The 19,608-nt window shown below is 41.1% G+C and overlaps 1 protein-coding gene across 1 annotated transcript in view; it reads right to left on the reverse strand.

Moving 5' to 3' along the window:
• Positions 1-16,687, reverse strand: part of LOC131038689 (probable polygalacturonase At1g80170) — a 56,446-nt gene extending 39,759 nt beyond the window's left edge. Inside the window, exon 1 of the mRNA XM_057971209.2 lies at positions 16,050-16,687. Coding sequence (XP_057827192.2) covers positions 16,050-16,364 — 315 coding nt within the window. The 5' untranslated portion in view covers positions 16,365-16,687. The remainder of the gene's footprint in view (positions 1-16,049) is intronic.
• Positions 16,688-19,608: the final 2,921 nt, after the last annotated feature.

Consider the following 19,608-nt stretch of genomic DNA (forward strand, 5'->3'; position numbering starts at 1 on the left):
GATACAATTGAGAATACCAACTTTGCAGTTCATGAGCGAATACCTAGGAATCGATAACGCTGCGGAAGCCAGGTTGTCCCAGCTGTTATACTTAGATGAAAAAAGAGACGACGCTATAAATAATTTTGCCAAACACCAAGAAGTAGTCAAGCGTTGGTTCGACAGACGGGCAAAAGTAAAGGCCTTTCGCATTTCCGATCTTGTTCTTTGTTGGGACAAAGCTCATGAAAGAAAGGGAGAGCACGACAAGTTTGATAATCTGTGGCTCGGTCCTTTTCAAATTTCAGAAATTTTGGGAGAGAATGCATTCCGACTCAGGACCCTAACAGGCGAGGACGTTCCCTTTCCCGTGAATGGTCAATTCCTCAAGCATTATTTCCAGCCATAGGCTTCCCCAAGCCTTTTTCATTGTGAATAGCGGCTCCTTTTTCCTTCCTTGTCTTAGCTTAGTTTCCTGTTTTCCTGCTCCGTTTTAGGACCCCTGTCATTTTCTCGAAGGAGGCCTTCGCCATGTACAAACGCTGGTGCGACGCCAGATTACTGTTACCATCTGTTTTTGGAATCCAAGCTCGGGGAGACTTTTGATTAATGGAGCACCCCATGATCCGTCCGGTTAGATCTAGACGCCCTTTCTCTACAAAATCTTGTCCTAGTCAAAACCTATCCACAATATCGTGATTACTGCACAGATACACATAAAAAATTGCATACAATCAATTGCTAATCAAAGGGACGCTATATCGATGAAAGGTCCGTGGCTACACTTCAGCGACCACTGTTACGCTCAATCCCGCGTAGGCTTCACTGCCTACCATGCCAAAAAAGAGAAAAGAAGAGAGAAAAGAAAAGAAAACTGATCAAGCGCTCTGAAATCAAGCGTTAAGCGTAAAATTGGCAAAAGGGAATGCAGGCATCTCTGCCGGTATAAGAGAAAAGGGGGTAAAACCTTCTTGCCGGAAACAGAGCAATCTCTGTGAGCTAACAGGCGATAACTCCGCCGGGGCTATGGACGCTTGCTGGCAGCGGGGCTCTATCCAGGTTGCTTTTGGAGTACTAGCCCGTTGGACATCTCGACACAGTGAAACATTGATGCCACAACTTTTTCTAGGCTGGAATGAACTCCATTTGCACACACTAGTTGATCCGACCTGCGTGTGATTTGATTTGACTATTCACATTATCTTGTTTTGAAAGACTCTTCTACTTCTCTCCTCTCAGTCGTGGTGGTTAACCAGAGATTCTAGGTTCGATCCGAACTTGCGTTCCCGAAATGACTGGGAGCATTTCTCCAGCAGAGTCGCCATTTGTTGTGCGTTGCACACGCCCCCTGTCGCCGACAGGGTCCCCCCCCCCTTTCCAGTTTTGAGTTTTTTGATCGTCGTCCCGAGAATCGAAACAGAGTTTCTCGTGTCTCCTCGAGCGAGTTCGTGATCAGTTCGTAAGCTGATCGACGTTGGAGTAATGAACCAATGAGTCCTCTTGACTGATCTGGCTTTCGGGCGTAAATGCCGAAAGTTTGTTCCAAAATTCCAAAGCCTAACGCAATGCAAGCATTTTTTTTTCGGACTCCAGGTCCGAACTTGGCGAAAGTCAAGTTGAGCTGTTAAGTTTAAAATGTTATGCGCTCCCCCCCTTTTTGGATGTAAGCGTCCGAAGGTGAAAATTCAAAATTTGAAAGCATAAGGTGGCAATCGCATTCCAGACCCTAGGTCCGAAATTTCCAAAAAGTTAAAATTTTAAAACATAACACTGCCCAACAACGTTTTCGGACCTTAGGTCCGAACTTTAGTGAAAGTTAAGTTTAAAACACAGTGCAATAGCATACTTCGGACCCCCCGTGTCCGAACAGTACAAGCTGTTAAATTTAAAACGTAGCGCAAAATGCATACTTCGGACCCTAAGCTCCGAAAAGGGCGAAGTTAAAGTTTTAAAAACATACGAAATGCATACTTCGGACCCTAAGCTCCGAAAAGGGCGAAGTTAAAGTTTTTAAAACATACGAAATGCATGCTTCGGACCCTAAGCTCCGAAAAGGGCGAAGTTAAAGTTTTAAAAACATACGAAATGCATGCTTCGGACCCTAAGCTCCGAAAAGGGCGAAGTTAAAGTTTTAAAAACATACGAAATGCATACTTCGGACCTTAAGCTCCGAAAAGGGCGAAGTTAAAGTTTTTAAAAGCAACATCAAAAACAAAGTTTCGGACCCCCGCGTCCGAATGACCAAGGGCGAAGGGTTGTGTTTTAAAAGCAACATCAAAAACAACGTTTCGGACCCCCGCGTCCGAATGACCAAGGGCGAAAGGTAAGTTTTTAAAAAACGCATATCAAACACACTTCGGACCCTAAGCTCCGAATGAAAAGGGACAAAGTTAAAGTTTTTTAAAACATATCAAAAACGACATTTCGGACCCCCGCGTCCGAATGACCAAGGGCAAAGTGTTGGGTTTCAAAAACAACATTGAAATGCATACTTCGGACCCCCGCGTCCGAATGACAAAGACAGTATAAGCTTTTAAAACAACATCGAAATGCATGCTTCGGACCCCCGCGTCCGAATGAAAAGGGAGTGTTAAGGCTTTAAAAGCAACCATATCAAACACGCATACTTCGAACCCCTGCGTTCGAGCTTCAACAAGGTCGGGCAAACCACGTTTCGGACCCTAAGCGTCCGAAATTCCAAGGTGAAAGTTTAAAAACGAAGTCCAAAAAGCAAGCAAAACATTAAATGCTGAAGGCACAGTGTGTAACGCGGAGGTCAGGACGAGCACACCCGCGAAGGTTAGATTCAAAAACCTCCAATTCAAAATTCGAAAGGAACTCTTAAATCCGAAAGCAAGGAGGTAAGACACTGCATCATCCTCCCATCGACCATTTAAAATTCAGGTTGCTAGGCACAGAACCATGTGAAATTGATAAATCCTCTTTCATCTTCCAAACTGCGAAAATTTAAACAGGAAGGATAACCGTTGGGATTCAAATTTTGCAGGGTCATCCGCTCGCCCCACCGCAAGGTCGAGCAATCACCCATCATTCGCTCCGATCAGGTAAGTACGCCTTATCGCGTACGGTCATTTAAAATGTGTGGATCAAATATGCAAATACGCAAAATTTGAAATGCTTAGAGTCTGCATCTCCATCATTCGAGCATCCAAAATTTAGGACTTATTCCCGGAGTTTGGCCGAAAACTGCATCTCTTTTCAAAATTCTCATGTTTTGTCTTTGTTAAAATTAATCAAAAAATTTGAAAGTGAGAACGCTTAGTCATAAATCTTCAGGAATATGATGCTGTTGAAGTTAATCAAATTGTTAGCCCAGAATGATATTTAAACGAATCTCGGTCTGTTGAAACACTTCTGTTATTATCTAACCCGCATCGTCATTCTCGTATCACCTTGTAATCCGTGTCTGGCTGTGCAGGATAAATGCCTAAATCAGCGGCAGAATCATCAAGAACACCCGCTGCAGCAGAAACCTCACGAGCATCCAAATCAGACGTCCCACGGAAAGTTGAAAGAATGAAGTATCAGTATCAGAGAGGAGGGTTAAGAGAGTCAAAGGTCCAGAGCATCTGGGACAACATTGGTGACACCGACCTTGGCCATATTGATATTCAGGATTTCAGGGATCGGGTCTTCTCACCCAATGCATATGGCAGGCCTAGGCAAATGCTAGAAAGTGGCATCGCCCAAGCAGCAGGTTTTCCTCCAGCAATCCAGAACTATGAATTAGTAGTGGAAGCTGCTCGGCATTATGAGCCAAAGTCCAGATTAGTGCTTCTGGAAGATATCACTATTGCCGACTTCTCCCCGAAGGCTATCGGTGATGCATTTGATATCCCCTTTCCAAATAATCCCATAGCTACAACAATGGACGAGGCACAGGGGGCATATGATATGAACCCAGCCCGATGCAGGGCATTGATTAACGAAGAATGGTTCAAAGAAAAAAGGCCTTCAAGCACCAGGATTGTGAAAAAGACCCCCAGAAGTGACTTTCATAATGAACATGGCGATATGGTCACCTTACTTAGCCGAGTCATGGGACTTCCTAAGTCCAACTACTTTGAAGAATGGATGTTCTATTTTACAGAACAGGTCTTTGCCGGAAAGTCTAAGTTTGACTGGGCCCAGATCATAAGTGATAACATCCACGCTCAGCTAATTGAGCTTGAGACAAAGAAGTATTTCACCATGACCTCCTATTTGGTCTATATGTTCGCAAAGAACCAGCCACTGCCAGGATTAATAATGAAAGGTGAGATCGGGAATGGGCCTGGTCAGGTAAAAGTTTATGATTGCTACCTGCAGCTGCACTACAAGGATATAGCTCAAAGGGAAAAGAGCAGCCCGGCTTACACGGTTGGACAATACGAACGCGTCAACGACGCCTTCACAATGCGCCTAGTCAGGCTAATGCAAGGAGGGTTACACATAAGGCTCTCAAAGCAAGCTACCATTTTGGTGCAGAGGTATGGGGCCTGGTTTATTCAGTTCCCAAGATTCTCCTACCTCCGAATTGCTGGCTTTGAAGGTGCCCCCCTTCGACTTCCGCGGTACCCAACCGATAAAGTAGTCCTCATGGAGGTGGCAAGACAATCACGCCCTGCCGGCATATTATTACGAGAAAGCAAGCAGGCTGGATTCGCATTTCCAATGATCATAGGCAACCATGATGTCCAATTGAGAACTCCCACCCTAGCAGAAGAGTCCCTTGCAGAGCTAGCCTCTTATGGCCTACAGGAACATTTCCCAAGAAAATGTTTTGATCATGACAATTTGGCGAAGAGAGCTTACGGTAGGCGCTACAGAGCAAAGGAGTCAATTGAAGATTACTGGAAAAATTGCTCCGATGACTACGAAGTCAAGCGACGGGAATATTCTAGATTGAGTGTGCAGCAAATGCGACTCTTTGAGTACCGTCGGGTCCCGGATCAGCTCACAGACTCGGGGAACTGTCTCCAAGTCCGGGAATTCGAAGCAATAAGGCATCTCTTGCCAGGCGTTGATTGGTCTCAAGACCCAATCACGGATTTCGAAGCAGTCATGGCAGCCCCGGCAAGATACACAGATCAATGGTTACAACACCAGATCGAGAGGCTAGTCCATGAAGGGGTCCAGTTTACTTACCATCTGATGGGCAATTTCGACTCTCAGTCTTCCGAAGATGAAAGGACATCAGCTGAAAAACCAGAGAAAAGGAAGAAAACTAAGGCTTGTAGAGGGACTCGGACGTCCAAAAGAACAAGAAGGGAGAAGATTCCCATAAGAAGGCCAGAGACCACTTCATCTTCAAAGGACCCCAGTTCATCCGACGACGCCATAGATTTGGATTGCATACCTGCTCCGCCTTCCCAAAGCGACATAGAGGCATTCCAAGCCAATGATCCTCCTGCTCCAGATATGCCGGACACCGAGCAAAAGGGCCCCAATCCGACTAAGTCGGGTGACCAGATAGAGGAAGGAGAAATCCCATCCACCCAGGGGATCGAAGTGCATGAACCTACCCAGCAGAGCCGCCATGAATTACTACTCCTCCATGCAGCCAAGGACGACTCAACTGTCGAAGGGGAACAAAGAACAGACGAGATCCATGAGCTCGAGGGAACCAAGGAGCCACCATCACAGGAAGATGTCAGACAATTATTCAGTGAGATAGGGGAGAACTCAGATGCAAACAAAGAGCTTCCTCCTTCTTCCACCCCTCCGATGGCGGGACAGCTGTTAATTTGTGATCAGCCAGTTGGAAGCATGGGAGCACAAGGTGCTAACTTAACCCTATCCTCAACCCAGACAGTGCCTCAAGAGTGGCTGATCGCCAGAGCTCAGCGCAGGGCCGCCACCAAGGCGCCCATCGACCTTGAAGACATCTTCTCACGAATGGATCAAACAAAAGCAAAAGGGAAGAAGAAACCGAGAACATACTCTAAGATAACCAAGGATGGGCAAAGGAACCGCACTCTTCATATTGCTACCCCGCCCGTAAACAAGCCAGCAGATCAAATAACCCTAGCAGATTATAGCATTACGACTGTCCCCATCGGACGAGCTACAAAAGAGCAAGAAAAGAAGGAATTTAAGGACTCCGTGCAGAACATACTCAGACAGCTCGAGGAGGTCACGGCTGAAAAGGATATGTATCGGGCCCGTGCTGAACAAGCCGGGGGATACATCGATAAGCTCCTACGGCCACTACACAACCCCTCTGAATCCCATATTCCCCCAATGGCATTGGCGCAGAGGACCACAACTGAATTCGAAGGAATCCGGGATACCGCAAAGGCCGTTAAGGAATGGGTGCAAGACATCAAGAAAAAGGGAGAACAGATCCTCAAAGAAGTAAAGGAAATGGCTCTCCATCGAGAGCTCACTCTAGTCAGGCTGTTGGAAGTAAAGAGAGAATCCCTTCACATGCATGAAGTAGCGGCCTCTACCCTTCCCCTCCTAAGAGCTCTTTTCTGGACACATACACAGATTCCCACACTGCCTGACATCCTGAATCCCCATAGCATCAGTGTTCTCAAGGAATGGTACTGGACCGTCACCATGAAGAACGACGCCCAGGAAATTATTGACAAAGAAAATGACGCATGTGAGGCAATTCTGGGGAGCATGCAAGAAGTAGGCAAGACCATCCTCCGATCAATGGTTTCGGGGTGGATAAATGACCTGTCCGATAGTGTAATCCGGCTGGATTGGGAGGAAAGATTGGGAGCAGATAAGGTTTCTTATTCCATTGAAGACTTGAGTTTTGCTGGTCAGTTCCATTCAGACATATTGTGCTTCGAGCGTAATCGTTCCAGCTGGAAGGACGGTTTAAGGCACGTGGACCAGTATCTCGAAGGCATGCAATACAAAATTCGCCACCCTCCCATGCCGCCTTTTAATCCCCTCTTCCAATTATGCATCAAGTTTCAGGAATATGTCCGCGAGGAACGAGCAGCAGGTTGTGATTTATGGCGAGAGTACCTGCATGGCGAAGACCAGTTTCTGCAAAAGGAATTTGAAACCAGGATAGAGAAAGTAGTTTCTCAAAAATGCCTTTTTCCCTCCAAGTCTTAAAAAGTGCACTTTTGTTCCAAAAAGGTGACAGTTGACTTTTGGTCAACATATTGTAAAGTTTTTTGGTGCACCTCCCTTTTTTGGATTATTTCAAAAGTTGTAATTATCCTTTGGTAGTTATTGCTCCTTTTGGGGTAGTTGTAGATATTTATCCCCCTATTTATGAGTGTGGGTCCCTCTTTTGTAAGGATGAATCTGGGCCACTTGTTTAGATTAGATCTTGGCCATTCATCCATTTTTGGAAACCTATTTAAGGGGACTGGTTTTCCCTCATTTAGGAGAAAGTTCTTGAATTGTTGCGAAAGCTCTGAAGAAATTTTGCAGGAATTAATACAATGGATTGAAATTACCTTCAAATTTCCTTGTGAGTGCATGGTCTCCTTCTTCATTTAAATTAGAAAGCTTTTAAATTATGTCTGTTCATTTTACACAGCAGTTCTTACCAAGCATCTGATAGAATCTTCACAGTCCATACCATTAGAGGATAGCTGATTGCTTTTTTCCTTTCTGCATGGTTAATCTGGGCTATTTTATGATTCAGTTCGATTATCAAATGTACACATATCATGAATGTAGAAGTTCTAATATTGTATTTGATAATATGAAAATCTGGTTTCTCCTTTGAAGATTGCACTGAGTTTATGCAAACATTGTGTCTGAATGACTGATGATGCTTAATTTGGTTTCCCGGAGGTGTCTGTCTGCTTGGGTAAATCTGTTGTCCTAGTTAACATTTACCATTCTCTTTCTCCCTACCCTTCCTTTCTTTCCTCCCAATTTTATCCCCTTTTTTTAGAAATCCGCAGTCTTGCTAAATCAGCTTCAAATTAACCAACATCACCTGAAAAGAAAGAAAACCAAAAGAGGTCCCTGGGAATTCGTATATGGAATTACCAATCAAACGTAAGCCCCCTTGTGTTTCCAGCAAAAACACATCAAGCCACTGAGAGATCCCGCAGTCAAGACCTGACAAAAGAAACCTTGAGGTAGTCTCCTTTGATCAAACTTAAAAAACAGCATTAGAGACTTCCTTATCTCAAGAGAGAGTAGGATAATCAGTCGGCTATTCTATTCTGCGTTGGCCGTATGGAGTTTGCAGCAATGCGATTTCATCCACGTCAACAGTTACTCTATTCATTGTGACCTCATGTATGGATGAGGTGCTAGTAGAAGGATGATCTGAATTTGTCTTGTGCTTCTTTTGTCTTGATCCTTCTTTGCGACTTCCTTTCCTCTTGGAACCCTTAGGCTGAGATGATTGAGTAGCATTCTCACTCATGCTTATGCTCTTTGTCTCTTCATCGGATGAATCCGGATCTCCCATCATATATAATGTCAGTTGTGCATTCTAATTCTTCAACTTGTTGGTTTAGACATCTATCCATCTTCACATGTTGACCATGACACGCCTCATTAGCTCTTCTAACTCGGTGATCTCAATGTCAATCCAATTGACTTCTATCTCTTTATCCTTTTCTTGCTCATAAGCACGTTGGAGGTGCCTTCCATCATCTTGCACTTGATCAGGGATGGGGAATACTCTACACATCCTGATGTTCCCTATCAATAGCCTGGATAACATCTTCCTTCTAATCTCAAAATCATCCTTGGCATTCATCTAGTAATCTTCTATATGTGGTCTGTGCTTGTGCTTGCTACCATTGATCTTCCTTATGTTGTCAGATGGATCAAAGTTAGTCCATGAAGGATATTCAACTATGGGATAGAATTTCATCTCCTCCTTTGACTTCTCGGCTACCTGCATGGATGGACATACTTACATTGACTGTCCAACTAAAATAGGAAAGGAAATTCCAGCCTTATGCCTATTCTTTTGAATCTTATTGTAGGTGACTAACTACCTCGAGAGTTCCAATAATACCATCTTGTTTGTAGGATAATGTGGAAGCTTGTATGGTGGAGATGAGCATCCTTGAACTCTTATGTAGGTGAACTTGGGGTATTGAATGAACCAAGCTCAATATTTCTTCACCAATTCTTTCACTTGTGGGGATAGCCTCTGATGGATACCACATTGCAACGTTCTCACTATGTGCATGGAGAAGGCATCATTCACCCTCCTAAAGTGTGCCTTGTTGCAGAAATGCAGCTGTGTGTAGCACTCACACAATCTTATCTCTCCTCCATTTCCAATTGGGCCTCTATACGTCAGTCCTTTATATTCATAAGCTCTTGCAAGTGAGAAGATGATGTAGGAACTCATTTAGAACTGCTTAGTGCACTCTAGTCTCCTTAACCGTAGATTGATGTCATTGCTTATAATCCTCGCCTAATTGACTTCGCTCCACCTATTGTCAATGCTTCCATGTAGTAAAACATCCAATTCTCAAACTGAGAGGCTTGAGGACTTCCCATGATCCGGTTGAGAAAGGTGATCAAGTCACTATACTCCTCCTTGAAGTCGATTCGGTTAAGCTTGTTGGGCACTTTGGAGAGGTGAGGTCTAACCTTTGACATCCATTACTTATTGATGATGCCCAAGCATTTGTCAAGGTCGTCATCAAAGATTGCCTATGCTCCCTCCTTATTCTTATATAGCATGTCCTTGTGATAAGGTATGTTGAATGCTTCACTGATGGCGGCTTCTGATAAGAGTGCTAGGACTTTGCCGTCAAGTGCCACTATTTGTCTTGTGTTGGCATCATAGTGTTTGGCACATTCAACCATCAGCTCATTGCATTGGATAGTTGGAGCGAAGCCAATTGCTTGCACAATTCCACTCTTAATCATCTTCTTTGATACTCCAAAGGATTTGCTCTAGTAGAGAGGTCCTTGGAACTTCCTCATGTCGATCTTGCCAAGATTGGTATCTCCAATGTTTGCCCATAGGGATACGATCTTCAACTCTGGTAGCACTGCTTTCGAATCTTCCTTGATAAGAGTTTGCCTTGAAACTTCTTCGGCCTTCGGGGCTGACATCTTTCACCTATGAGAATTGTCTAGGTTGGGGTTTTGAAAGGATATTAAAGTATAGAGGATTGAAAATTGATAACTAGGATAGCAATATAGTCTTTGAGAACTTGAAAATCGATAAAAACCCTAATGAATTGCTATAACCCTAGCTTCATTTCAAACCCCAACCCTCTACTTGACTGAAATTCACCTTTAAAAAAATCATAAAATGCTATGACGTTCGATTAGGAGCAAAACCAGCAATCAATGGTTTAAAAATAAATGATATTCAAGGAATTTCAAAATTCAAAACCCCCTCTAGAACCCTGATTTGTGACTGCACCAGCAAAGTTAGGTCTGAATCTGAATAAAATACTTCAAAAAACTCAGAAATCAGACCTGGTATGTGTCTTGAATGGAAATCAAATAATGTTGAATCTCAGAAAAACGTCTTTATAACTGATGGAATTTGCCCAAATTCTGATTATTAGCTGGATTCTTCCTTGTGTTTGATGATCAAAATCGCTGTTTGAATATGTAATTTGCTGGAACTTCTTCAATGTTGGTCAAAATTGCTGTTTGCTGTTACAAAATTTGCCTTCTCCTTGATATTCCAGACTTGGTGATTGCTGATTGAAGGAGGAATTTCGCTGTTCAATGGTGAAATTCACAGCTGATCTGCTTGGAGGAAATCGCTCGTTTGAAGGAGAAAATTGCAGCTACTTGAAGAAGGAGAAATAGCTTTAAGTTGATGATCAAGAACAATTATCATCAAATTCCTCTTATAGCTGCTACATCCTAGAGGTGTGTCCCTTGAGATTCAACTCCCAATGTAGGTCGACCTTTTATATTTAATATTTTGCAACTTTTCAAAATCTTATGCATAGCCGACATGTTTTTTGTTTTTCAAATTTGAATTGAAATGGTTATGATCTAAATGCCAACCTCTCCTTTGCTTTGGGTGCCAAATGTGCTACCTCCTCACTTTGGGTTGCGGATTTTAGCAAGTAAAGGAAGATTGCCTTTCCTTGAGCACGGATTCTAGCATGTGAAGGAAAGATTGATCATTGTCATGGATTTTAGCAAGGAAGGGAAAGATCATGATCAATTTTGGGGATTTTAGCGAGGGAAGATTGCTTCCTTGATCGTGGATTTTGGCAAGTGAAGGAAGATTTATTTCTTGATTCAATTTTGCCAACTCCAACACTTAGCCAATTACTTCAGCGTCAATATGATGTTAATCTTTACTCTCCAAGCAAGAATTGAATGAGTTCATCCTTCTTCTTTACTTCATGGATTTATCTTGCTACCTTCATGCTTGAGGCATGGATTTTAGCGAGTCAAGAAAATGCTCAAGTCATGGGTTAACCGTTGTCATCACTTTCAACATTAAAATCTCTTCATCCAATTCATCAAGGCAACTTGATCATCACTCGACAAAGTATTGAGATAGCATTACTCATCATTGCTTTCAAGTTCTTCAATCTTTGAGCCTCCACAAGTCGTGGATCTTAGCAAGTCAGGGACAAAATCATCATTTCATGACCTAGGTCAAGGATTTGAGTAGGTGAAGGAAAATGCATCCAAGGTCATGGATTTTGGCAAGTGAAGGAAGAATCATGATTGACATTTTGCGTTGATCACTTCACCGTTTGCCTATGTTGATCACTTCAACGCTTTCACCAAGTGTAGAATGATTCGCTCATAGGGTTGACTTGTTGTTTACTTTCTTTTCAACATCACCTAGACCTTGATCGATCTTCATCAAGCACTCCATCTTGTTCATTTGATCATCACTTTTTGATCGTTCCTTGCCTCCATGCTCTATCCTGAGGAAGTGTACTTGCTTGCTTGACTGCTCATCACACTCAAACTCAAACCCTAACCTGACCTGAAGATCACATTGTGAAGCATCACTTAATGATCATCTTGACCTCCATTCCTCATGCATTGAGAGCTACAATGACTTCAATCTAACCTAAAGAGACCCGACTGCTGCTAGGCTGCCTAAGACCTAAAACTACCAGCAAAAAGAGGGGGTCCCCATTTGCAATGGGGTGATCTGTGAAAAGGTCACAACACCTACCCTCTGAGAAAATGTACATCTGATCTCCTTGATTCAGCTTTAATAGCGTCATGTTCATTCCCTTTTGTTAAGTGGCATTACCTTGAGCTATAGGTAAAACTTTCACAATACAGAAAAAATGCAACCATTATAGGATTGAAATACACACACACAAAAGCAGCAATAAGCCGCACTCTTTTACTGCTGTTTTTTTTAATCTATAGTGAGAATGCCTACCCTCTGAAAAATGTACACCTGCTCTCCTTGATTCAGCTTTTGCTTTTGTAGTGCAATGTTCATTCCCTTTTGTTAAGTGCCATCACCTTGAGCAATAGGTAAAAATGCAACCGTTACAGGATTGAAAAATATAAGAGACTTTGGATCCCCAAAAATTGCAATTAAAGCTTCCAAGAATCGTGGGAATCAATTGCTCCAATTTTGAACATGTGTAGAGAAGCATCCAATGTTGACTAAGAATTGTTTGATGAAATGCCGAAAGCTAAAATAGAACAACAAAACAAAAAAATGATAAGAAACAAAAACATCATTCTTAATTTCCCATTTTTTTGGTATGATGCAAATTGTGGTCAACCAAGGATGCTCCTGGGTAGAAATTTCGTGAGTTTGGTGTTCACAAACATAGTCTGAGTGCTAGAACCACTCTTTTGGCAAGCTGCCATGGCTAAGGTGTTCCTTTCCACCATGTCAAGTACTTCTTGGTTTGTGACAGCTTTTGTCTTCTTCCTATGCAACTCACCTCTTTGTCATGTACTCTTTCCTTTGGATTTAACAACACACCAACTGTCCTTTGCTTAGTCATGATTATCCTACTCTTTTGCCATTCTCTTGAGGTAAATTTCCCGCCTATATTTGCCCATTCCCAATTCACATCTTCCTCCTGTTCTGCATCATGTACGCCAATGGTTTCATCATATCTTAGGACTTCTAGATGATTTCCTATGACCTCCAATGCTAAACTTAGAAAACCTCCATGTCCTCTTCTACTACTACTTCCATTGCGACATTAAATAACTCCTACCCTTCTACTCAAATGAAATCTCCTAGGCGTATTTCACTCTTTACAATTTCATCAAAAAACTCACCCAACATGCTGTAAAAGGCTTCCGTTGCTTGGTCAAACACCACTGCTATACCTGGCCTTTCATGTTCTTTTTCTGCGCTATCCACAGCCATGTCATCTTCTTCAAGGGCACATATAACCTCTTCTTGGTCATCTTCAGCAGCATTTATACTCTCTTTTCACATTACTGCAATATGATTTTTTTTTACCTTACTTGTATTTCCTCTTTCTTAAATGCTTCCTCCCATAGCCTCTTTTTTTCTCGTCTACTCTTTGAATAGGAACCTCTTTTTTCTTATATCTAATTCATCCTCTTCATTTTCTTCTGATGGAAGAAATTCTTCTCCTCCTAAGATTAAGCCCTTCCAAAATTGATTGTAGTCATTTTCTTGCTCAAGGGGCTGCTCCCAGCCATTATCTTCCTCATTGTGGTCATCCAAACCTTCCCCTTCCTTAAGTTTGCTAATAATACACCTTCACCTTCCTCTAATGGCATATCTTCTTCTTCTTTTGCTAGCTTCCTTGCAGTAGCAATGTCCCATTCCAGACTGTCTATAGTGCCTTGCACAACCTTCGATAACTTCTTCAGTTATTAAATCTCTGGGATGGTTGGTATAGAACCACTCTTCTTATTTCTTCTTCTTGCCTTAGCTTCCACTTGAATTTGTGGTACCCTTGACGCAGCTTTCAACTCGGCCACTTGTACGGTATGCTTCTCATACATCTCTTGCATACTTTCCACACTTATCCCACTGTTGCAATCTTTCTATTGCAATCATATATAAAATCTCTTCCCCTCTAGACCACTATTGGCATTTTCACTCCTTGTTCTTTATTCACCTACATTAGATGGAGAACTCTCTGTATCCTCTACCCACTGTTTTCTCGATGGAGAATAAGCTGGCCTCTCTTTGGACCTTCAGTTCTCTATCCAACTCTCTTGTTGGAGAACTCTTTATTGCATACACCTACTTCTACTCAACTCTTTTATTGGAAGATGTCTTTTTCACACTTTATCTCTGGTTTTCTTTCCTTCTACCCACCTTTCACTGTAGAGAACAAATTCTTTTTCTTCACTCTTTCTCTATACTCTACCCACTTACAATGGTGGAGAACAGATTGTCATCCTCCAGTTAGTGGCTTACTGTTACAATTTTTTTCCTTCACTTTCACTAGCTTTTCTCTTCCACTGTCTCCCATTTCCTAGAGTTGTCACTTGCTGTAAACCACACTGATGTAGTCAAGGAAGGGGTTCCAATTAAGGACCGCCTAATCCTTGCAGCCTAAGTAAATTCCTTTAAGATAACTAAAACACCAAGCTGGCAGCATAATCACAAACAGCTTTCTAAAACGAATTCACCACAATCCATTGTTTTACATCGCCAAAATAGTGTGTAACGAACTTCTCTATGAAACCAGATCTCAAAGCTACTCTATTGATATCTAGCCTATTATCTTCCAGAATACGAAAGCAGCAATAAGCCTTCCTCTTTTATTGCTGATCGTTTTGACTCCATCGCAAGAATGCATACCCTCCGAAAAATATGCGGTCTCCTTGATTCAGCTTTGATAATGCCATGTTCGTTCCCTTTGTGAATTGCCATCTCCTTGAGCAACAGTTTATATATATGATAACATAAACTTGTCAGAGATGGATTAAACCCAGTTTGAGTCCTTATTACTAACAACTCATACATCATTATATATGAACACTACATGTCATACCAAATTTTCATAATAGACTCAGCTTCTATCAACTAAAACTATGACTCGACAAAACAAAACATCCCAAAATATCTTTTTTACTCAACATCTCACACTCATCACTACACCCTGGTACAACTACAACCTATTCAAATCGACTATGAAGAAAAAAAAAGAAAAAGAGGCTATTCCTGGCTAATGGTAAGGTCTCGTGGAAAAATTGAGTGGGTGTTGCTGAGATTTTTTAAGAATATTTTTAAGTCAGATTATAAATTTAGTAGTGCAATTCGACTTAAATGTTTAAACTTTGAAATTTAAAAAAGTTGATTGTTTTTTAAATAAAAAATTAATAAATATACATTTTTTTTTAAAAAAAATTTCAAAAAAAAATCTTAAATTTCAAACGATTGACAAGTGAGAGAAAAAACTGATGAAGCCCACCCCAATTTCACCGACTAAAATCTGCAGTCCTAAAAGATAGAGCCTTTATTTTTATTTTTTAATCCAGTTAATCTTGTAACATAATATTTTTCCTTCATCCTGACAATATATTCGCCTGATACCTTACCCTAAAAACCTCACAATCAACTTAAAAATACTCCACATCCAACTAAATGACTCACGATTATCTTCTGAATTTTCTCTCCTCCCATCGAGAACACCATCATCTACACATCCCACTTTTCCTACAAATGAATATCCCATTCTGTTTCTCCACCTCTGTCTGATGTCTTTGGCTACCTATAAATAGAGGCAGAAAGTCTGCATCATATAATCGTTACACATATGCATAGGAATCACCATTACTAGCCGGTGAGTAAATGCAAATTACCCTCAAAGCAATTTAAAGAACGCATTCATGCCACATAAAGAAGAGGCCAGACAAAAGCCGCCGTAAATCTGAAATGTATCGCTCATAGAGAATTCACTATCTGTCTTCTGCAGAATGCTCCTGCATCACACGGGGATTACTCTGATTTCTTTCATTCAGGTAGCTGCGTATTGAATCCAGTGATCGCAGAAGAAGAATAGCATTGCAAACATGTGAAGGCAAGATCAAATTAAAGGCAATCAAACCGGAAATGGGTATTCCAAATGTACTTTGATATAATTTCTTTCTTTCTGGTTGGTAATAATTCAATTCAGCGATTGCAGTGGCAAAGTAAACACATAAATCCAAATTCAAGTGAAAAAGAAGGAAGCCTGAATTGAGTATTCGAAATGCACCTTGGAATCATCAGTCTCTCCGTCTCCTTTGGCTCCAAATTCATCCACAGATACCACTCTGACAGACCTTTCCCACCAGTTTTTAACTTCCATTCCATAACTAGAAATGTTATTATAGCTAAAATGAGGTACCCATTCAGCGAATTTGACAAAAGGTTCTTCATTTTCTCCTTCCATCATTGAAGGACACAGCGTACCATACTGGAGATGCTCTTGCGGACATAATTCAAGTGGGTTTGTCTTAATTAGATTCATGCATTCACCACTCAGGATCCCAAGCACAAATATTGCAGTCATCAATTCATTCTTCTCCATTCTGCTCCTGCTGTTTCCAGAACACGTCTCCAGCACAACACAGTAAAATGGGAAAGTAAAGGAGCTACCGTACTACAGGACTGAATCTTCCAGCATTACCTGCTTTTGAAAATTGATTAAATATCTAAGGGCTGTGGTTTTAATGGCGCGATGGTAATTACTATTATCTATCCATGTTTAAATTTTTGAGAGTTGTAATTAGATGGATTAGGTACTCGGACTTCTGACACTTCTTTATCCCATTATTTCAGAAACCATTTTTTCCATAAGAGATCCGAGTACATCGAATGACAGACATGGGCACATGGAATAAAACGTAAAGTTTGAAAAAGACAGACATGAATACAGGGAATAAAAGTAAAATAAATGAAACGGATTGATGTGATGTCCTGCTCTGATCGGATATTAATACAACGAAACGACCAGAGATTCTTTTTAATGGAGGGTTTTATATAAAATCCAGATTAGTCAAACGACCAAAGATTCCATTAATAATAGAGGGTTTTATATAAAATTCAGATTAGTCAAAGTTAAAGGATTGTAGGGTAGTGGTGAAGGATGAAAATGTGAATCTTAAAAAAATTAAAATCAAATCAAATTTATATTTATTATCTTATTAAAATAATCTAATGATAAACAATAATATCATGGTAAAGATCTTAGATTTTATATATTATTTTTTATATTTGTTTGAATTTTTAAAATGTGAGTTGCTCTTCAAAATAACATAATCATGATAATATTTTAGGAGGGATCTTCAAGGACGCATAAGATAGAAGGACATCGCACAATAGTTATGGATGGTAGAAGAAATGACTTTTGTTTTTTCCAAATCATGCAAAGATATTTTGCCCCTACTTTTTATCAAGATCAAAGGTGGGAGAGGAAAAATTTGATAAGATGAGGGATATATGATAAAAGATAGATGAGAAATCACACAATAAAGGGTCCCAAACTTGGGACATCACATTTCAGAACTTGGATGGAGGTGAGAAGTTAAAAGCAACTTTGTATGAAGATATTTTTTTGAATGAATGCACTTTTGTTCAAAGGTACATCATAAAGTACCTTCATTCGAAGGTGGACCTTTGTTCAAAGGCTAAAAACATTCAAATGGGGGTAATTTCTAAAATGGTAAAAAGGGAACTTCATTCAAAGGTCCCTTTTTATTCTTATATGGAAACTTCATGTGTGAGGGAAAATGTGTGTGCGAATACAAAGGATAAAAGATAAACTAATTAACCAAAACAAGCCATTAAACCCAACACTTCAAGATCGAAATGGTAAAATCAAAGCAAAAACACAAAGAAAAGTTATGCAAACCCCAAATCCTTGCTTCGATTTGATTATTTCGTGATTGGATGTGTGCTCATGACATTGATTCGGATGCTCGATTGTGCTCCATGATTTGATGAAGATGATAATGCAAATGAAAATGGATGTGATAATGATTTCGACAGAGTGACGGTATGATTGTATGAAGGTGGATAATTTGCAAAGGAAATGGAGGGTTTATATAGAAGATGAGAGGAAGGAGAGGGGGTGTGAAGAGGAGACACTTGTCCTGAAAGGGGACAAGTGGCTCAACTAGAGGGGAAGGAGTGACATGTGTCATTACCATTTTGGGCAAAGCCACCCAAAATATGATATTTTCCCCCAAATTAGGGAAGTTGATTAGGATGTGCACATATGGAGGTTTGGAGGGATAGGATAGGGTTGGTTGGGAGGTTTGGAGGATGATTAGGTTGGGGGAGGTTAGGATAGATAGCGTTGGTTGGAACCCCAGGGTTAGGAGCCATGTGCTCAAATAGGATTTGAGTCTAATTAATTTAATTAATTAATCCATGTGGGTTTTGGGAAAAGGGACATTTAATTAATTAAAGGTAATTAATCAACTGGGATGGCAAAAAGGGGATTAATTAACTAGGATAATTAATTAGGAAGAAATAGGTTGGGGAATTAATTAATTAGGAGGAATGGGATAGGGAATTAATTAATTAGAAGAAAATGATTTAAATTGATTAACCAAATTTAGGTCTCTACATTTTGCCCCTCTTCGCGGTTGCACTAAAATAGCGTCGGTGTGAAGAAAAATAAAACACCTGAGAGCAAGGAAGCGAAAAATGCCCCAGGGCTGACGAAGGAATGGTGAGGGATGCTCCCTCGAGAGGGTGCATGGGGAAAAAGGAACCAGGTGGCGTCTCGAAAGAAACATTGCCCCAGTGGACAGGATAGAAGGAAAGAAGCAGAACGGGAAGGGGAGAAAAATGCAAACGTAGTGGATGATATGGATGAAATGATCATGGAGCTCGAGTACCTGCGAAAAAGGATGCCATGTAGAGCACTTATATTGATTTAGCATTGTCTGTGAGTCACCAAGGTATAAGGAACCATAGTGGAATTCCGCAGGCAATGCATGGACTGACACATATAAACAGACACACGGGCTAATCTAGCACCACATAGAGTTATAGAGACCCTACAGGCAACAGTGCTGATAGGGAGGATCCTAGTTGCTTGAGTCAGCTTGACTCACTCCAAGGCTTTCTTCCTAGCCTAACCCGGGAATGCTTCTCTCTATTCCCCTAATCCACTCTAGGTCCTCACTATCGAGGGTTGATACTCTGCACTTTGTGATTTCACTTTTGTAAATCTACCAACTCACTAATCCACTGAATCTAACCAAACACCTTGCAGGGTTTTCTCTACCGTGGATTATACCTACAACTTCTCCTAAGTTGTTTTCCTCCTCATGCTTGGATCTTTCTTCCTATTGATCCATCTTCCCCTAGTCTGAGGCTAACAGCCTAGACTCCAATCTACCCTGCAAGTGATTCCTCTTAGTCACCGATACCTATCCGAGCTATCATCAAGCTCGCCTAGGGCCAGTTTGCTGAAACGGCCAACGCCATTCCCTGGTCTACTACAAATAGAACTCTATCGTACATGACTGGCTCTTCTTGACAACCTCCAAAGGTCGTGTGGATCCCACAATGGAGAATCAAGACAGAGCCATGTTTATGACTGCTTGTCACCAACAGAAAAATAAGAAACAAAAAGACAACTTTATTTATAGAGTCAAGCTTGACACGACCTCAAAATGGAACTCACAAAACACAGAAAAGTAACATCTACTCTATCACACTAGCATTTAGAGATTTAAGCCATTAATTACAGTTTTCAAACGAAAATTGAACTCTGAGAAAGGAACCAAAAAACGGTATTCAAATTGTTATTCAAAAGA

The sequence above is a fragment of the Cryptomeria japonica genome, chromosome 9, assembly GCF_030272615.1.
Source record: "Cryptomeria japonica chromosome 9, Sugi_1.0, whole genome shotgun sequence".
Taxonomy (NCBI): domain Eukaryota; kingdom Viridiplantae; phylum Streptophyta; class Pinopsida; order Cupressales; family Cupressaceae; genus Cryptomeria; species Cryptomeria japonica.